This window comes from Vipera berus (genome assembly GCF_964194415.1).
Source record: "Vipera berus genome assembly, contig: HAP1_SCAFFOLD_536, whole genome shotgun sequence".
In the NCBI taxonomy this organism is placed as follows: Eukaryota; Metazoa; Chordata; class Lepidosauria; order Squamata; family Viperidae; genus Vipera; species Vipera berus.
Genome location: NW_027673252.1, coordinates 7,501 through 12,500, shown reverse-complemented (window position 1 = coordinate 12,500; position 5,000 = coordinate 7,501). Strand labels below are relative to the sequence as shown.

Below are 5,000 nucleotides of genomic sequence, written 5' to 3'. Positions count from 1 at the left end.
TAGAGACGGCCCTGGAGGCTATATATTCGCTGGTTTCGAAGCCAGCTTGCAGCCGCCGCCGAGCTGGGCTTCCCACGGACCACATTCCTTCTCCAAAGCCTCGCCGGACAAAGAGAAGATGGCCCCGTGGTGGGTCTGCTTGCTCCTTTCCGCAGGTCTCTGGAAAACCTCCCTCCAGGAAAGTGAGTATCGGCTGAGTCAGCAGAGGGAGACAAGCAGCCCGGTCTCCAGGCAAGATTTAAAACCCATTTACGGTGTGAAAGAGCCTGGCCCAGAAGGTTGGGCAACTCGACTTGCTCTTTTAGCTTTGACTTTGCACTTTTTAACTTTACTACTTCTTTTTTTTACTTTACTCTTTACTTTAATTTGCGTTTGACTTTGCTTTGCATTTTCCTTTCCTTTCCCTCCCTTCTTCATCCATTTACTTCTTTCCAATCCTCTCTTCGTTCTTCCTCCCTCCCTCCCTCCCATTTCCTTTCCTTTCCTTTCCTTTCCTTTCCTTTCCTTTCCTTTCCTTTCCTTCCCTTTCCCCTTCCTTCTTTCTCTCCCTCTTTCTCCCTCCCTTCCTCCCCCTTTCCTTTCCTTTCGTTTCCTTTCTTCTTTTCCTTTCCTTTCCTTTCCTTTCCCCTTCCTTCCTTCCTTCCTTCCTTCCTTCTTTCCTTCCTTCCTTCCTTCCCTCTCTCCCTCTTTCTCCCTCCCTCCCTTCCTCCCCTTCCTTTCCTTTCCTTTCTTCTTTTCCTTTCCTTTCCTTTCCCCTTCCTTCCTTCCTTCCTTCCTTCTTTCCTTCCTTCCTTCCTTCCCTCTCTCCCTCTTTCTCCCTCCCTTCCTCCCCTTCCTTTCCTTTCTTTTCCTTTCCTTTCCTTTCCCCTTCCTTCCTTCCTTCCTTCCTTCCTTCTTTCCTTCCTTCCTTCCTTCCCTCTCTCCCTCTTTCTCCCTCCCTCCCTTCCTCCCCTTCCTTTCCTTTCCTTTCTTCTTTTCCTTTCCTTTCCTTTCCCCTTCCTTCCTTCCTTCCTTCCTTCTTTCCTTCCTTCCTTCCTTCCCTCTCTCCCTCTTTCTCCCTCCCTTCCTCCCCTTCCTTTCCTTTCTTTTCCTTTCCTTTCCTTTCCCCTTCCTTCCTTCCTTCCCTCTCTCCCTCTTTCTCCCTCCCTCCCTCCCTCCCCCTTTCCTTTCCTTTCCTTTCCTTTCCTTTCCTTTCCTTTCCTTTCCTTTCCTTTCCTTCCCTCTCTCTCTTAGTCTGCACCTAGACTTCCTCCCTCCCTCCCATTCTTCCTTTCCTTTCCTATCCTTTCCTCCTCCCCTTCCCCTTCTCCTCCCTCCCTTCCTGTCTCCTTCCTTTTCTTCCCTCTTCCTTCCCTTCTTTCCTTTCCTTCCCTCTCTCTCTTACCCCTCCCTCCGCCCCTCCCATTCTCCTTTACTTCTTCTTCTGCTTTCTTTTCCTCTCAGTTCAACAGAAGCTCCCGTCGCTTGGTAAAGGGAGTTGTTTGGGGAGGAAAATCGGCGGTAGAGAACGGGCCGTAGATGCAGCGACACGGCTAATAAAAACCACATATTGTTGGAATGATGAGCGCTGTCCTCTTTCTCAAGAAACCACCTCCTCTTATACACGGGGTGGAATTTGGGGCTGGTTAATGGCGGTAGGTAGCAGTGGGACCTTGCAGACAAGGGGCGGAAATGACATTTCATTTTAATGGGAGGTTAATGGGAAAGGAAATGATTTATGCGATACAAATTATTTAATTAGTTGGTAGCCATAAAGGAAGCAGGGGAGAGTCAGCTGGTTTGGGCAGATGCTGATAAGGAAATATTTCATTTTTCCACTTGGCACAGGAGGCGGCAGCAACGTCCCGTCCTAACATCAATAATAATTTTTTTTAAAAAAAAAACCAGCCTGTCAAAAATCATTTGTTTTTCTGACTTCCTTTCTTGTCTGCCTCGAAAAGAGACAGACAAAGCCACAGCTAGCTGTTTCTCACGTACGGTGTTAAATAGCGGGTTCTTTGGCACAGGAATGACGACACGAAGCTGAGTTTATTTCGTGCAGAAACTGTACTGGGGGAAATGGCTGCAACTCGCCGCAATATATAGTCTAGCCCCTAGGGGGCAGCCAATAGGTTTGAATCAACCACTGCCGCCTGCAGATAGCCAATTGCAGCACAGGAGACATATAGTCTGGGTTGCTGGAGAGCCGTTAGCTGCTCCAGCAACCCACGGGGTATTCCTCAAGAGCCCAGTACATAACATACGGCATCCGTGGCAAATTGGACTGCAGGACCCAGGATTTGGGGGTGACCCTCCCCCCCAGTAATTGGCCCTTGAGTAAGGAAAGTCAAGAAGGATCTTTGCAAGATGGTGCAGAGAAAGTTCTTATGCGGTGCTTGCGCTTGCTCTATACCTGATTTTTTTGTATTCCTGTCGGCACATTGGATATTCACATAGGGGGCTGTGTCTGCTTCTCCAGCCCTACATTCCCTTCTTCCCTCCCTCTTCCCTCCTCCCCCTCCCTTCCGTCCTCTCTTCCACTCCTTTTGCAAAATTTTGGTAACCTGGTGACCAAAACCCGGACACCGGCGTCCCAAGGCGAGGCCTTACTAAGGCTTTACAAAGCGGTGCTAACACTTCACGTGTTTTTGAGGCGATGCCTCTGCTTAGGCAACCGATTCGGCTGTGTTTGCGGCTTTTAAGCAACCGTCTGGAAGCTTTCCTGGTGAGGTCAAAGGCTGCCGACCTGGCGACTGATCAGAGCCAGGAGGGGGGGGGAAAGAGAGAGTGGCTGCATTTTGCTTTGGGGGGGTAATAATTGCAGTGGGAGTTGGAGAGACGAGCAGGCTGGCAGATAATAATTAGCCTGGTCTGGAAGCTTCGCAAGGGACATAAATCCCAGACCTACTAATGCATGCACAACAGGGTGGTAAGATGTTATTTCAACAGATAATTTATGGAGCTGTGAGTTTTGGCGAGGACAGAAAGAGGACCGGAGGAAGGGAACGGGGTAGTGAAGGCAGAATGTCCAAAGGGATATTTGGCTAACATCTGCGGCCTAACTCGGAACATTCCTATAGTTCTACTATCCTACATATGAAAACACAATCGTGTACTGTTATCCTATTAAGTTAGAACCCTATTGTTCCACTTTCTGTGTTCTGTTATTCCCATTAGCTAAAAAGGTAGCTTCTGATTTCTTTCTTTCTTTCTTTCTTTCTTTCTTTCTTTCTTTCTTTCTTTCTTTCTTTCTTTCTTTTTTCTTTCTTTCTTTCTTTCTTTCTTTCTTTCTCTTTCTTTTTCTTTCTTTCTCTCTTTCTTTTTCTTTCTTTCTTGTCTCTCTTCCTTCATTTCTTTTTCTGTCTCCTATTTTTTTCTGTCTTCTTTTCCTTCCTTCCTCCCTCCCTCCCTCTCTCCCTCCCATCCTCCGCCCTCCCTCCCTCCCATCTCCCTTCCTTCCTCCCTTCTTTCCTTTCTTCCTCTCTCCTATCTTCCTTCCTTCCTCCCTCCCTCCCATCTCCCTTCCTTCCTTCCTTCCTCTCTTCCTCTCTCCCTCCCATCTTCCTCCCTCCCTCCTTCCCTCTCTCCCTCCTTCCCTCCCATCCTCCTTCCTCCCTCCCTCCCATCTCCCTTCCTTCCTCTCTTCTTTCCTTTCTTCCTTCCTTCCTCCCTCCCTCCCATCTCCCTTCCTTCCTTCCTCCCTCCCTCCCTCCCATCTTCCTTTATTCCTTCCCTCCTTCTCTCTCTCACCACATAACAACTGCACTTTCGAGACACAACCGAAACATTCTCTAGACCAAAATAAGCAAATCAGCTGCTTTTATGCACGGGGAGGGTCTTCCGGTGGGAGAACGTTGGCGTGTTTCATAACCAAAAGACGGGCCATTGCTGTCCCACTCTTGATTGAGTCACTCAGGTGGGAACCAAACTTCAGACCACGGGCTATTTTTTCACACCCGTTTGGGGGTTCAAGCATTCTGTCTTCGGCAGGCGCAGGCATTGGACGGTGCCACCATAACGTCTCCGTGGGTTGGTAATCCAGATCTCGCCAGGTGATGAGCGGGTGGGGGACCTCCGATTGTCCCAAACTCGGCAAATTTCATCCGGTTGCAGGACCCGGTCCCAAAAGTAGACATCTTCAATCTCTCCCACAAAGCATTGGTTGGCATCAAACTGGCCGCCAACAGAATCTTGCTCCTGTCCCAAAATGATGGAGGCGTTGCCCTGGACCTCGAGATTTTTTATGATTTTTCGAGGTAAGGGTTGCCCATTCCACCACAAAGCAGCCAATCCAGTCTCGGATTCCCAGGTGAAGCAGAGGTGCTCCTTGCAGGTGGATGACACAGGTGCTTGGAGGTGTCAAAGTTGATGATCCCGTGTTTCATGAAGACGCTCAGGATGTTTTGCTTATTGGTGTGGAGCAAGAACTCATTGTCGTCGTCCTTGGTGGCGTAAGAGAAGAGGACAACGGACGCACCAAGTCGTCTGGAAACTCTCGCACACCGTGAAGCCGGTTCAGAGGCTTCTGGAGGTCCATCTTCAACTGCACGAAGGCCACGTTGGAAGCCAATGGGAACACAAAAGCTTTCCCTTCAAGGTCTGGGGAAGAAATCAACAGAGGAACCATGAATGGTCCTGTCTCCCTCTAGGGAACCTGTCCTAAACACGCATTCTGCTTTGACCATTGACAGTCCTACACCCAAACAACACTGAGGTGCTACAAAGCTTTCCGATCAGAAGCATCTCTCTGACCTTCTTACTTCCTGATATCTCAACATCAAGACCACTCAGGCTTTCCCTTAAATAGACCTTGATCTTTCCCAGAATGCCCTGGGGGAAGGAACCTCATTTTTGTGAAAGGTGCCCCTTCTCTCTGATGCAGAACCAGAAAGCAAATATATATATATATATATATATATATATATATATATATATATATATATATATATATATATATATATATATATATATATATATATATATATATATATATATATATATATATATATATATATATATAT

At 47.8% G+C, this 5,000-nt stretch overlaps 1 protein-coding gene and 1 pseudogene across 2 annotated transcripts in view; one reads left to right on the top strand and one right to left on the bottom strand.

Moving 5' to 3' along the window:
• Positions 1-42: 42 nt before the first annotated feature.
• LOC308679426 (serum amyloid P-component-like) overlaps positions 43-5,000 on the top strand; it is a 10,461-nt gene continuing 5,503 nt past the window's right edge. Inside the window, exon 1 of the mRNA XM_081347036.1 lies at positions 43-182. Within this exon, the coding sequence (XP_081203162.1) occupies positions 119-182 (64 nt within the window). The 5' untranslated portion in view covers positions 43-118. The remainder of the gene's footprint in view (positions 183-5,000) is intronic.
• LOC308679427 (C-reactive protein-like) overlaps positions 3,930-5,000 on the bottom strand; it is a 2,105-nt pseudogene continuing 1,034 nt past the window's right edge. Inside the window, exon 2 of the transcript in view lies at positions 3,930-4,578. The product of the transcript in view is annotated as a C-reactive protein-like (transcript). The remainder of the gene's footprint in view (positions 4,579-5,000) is intronic.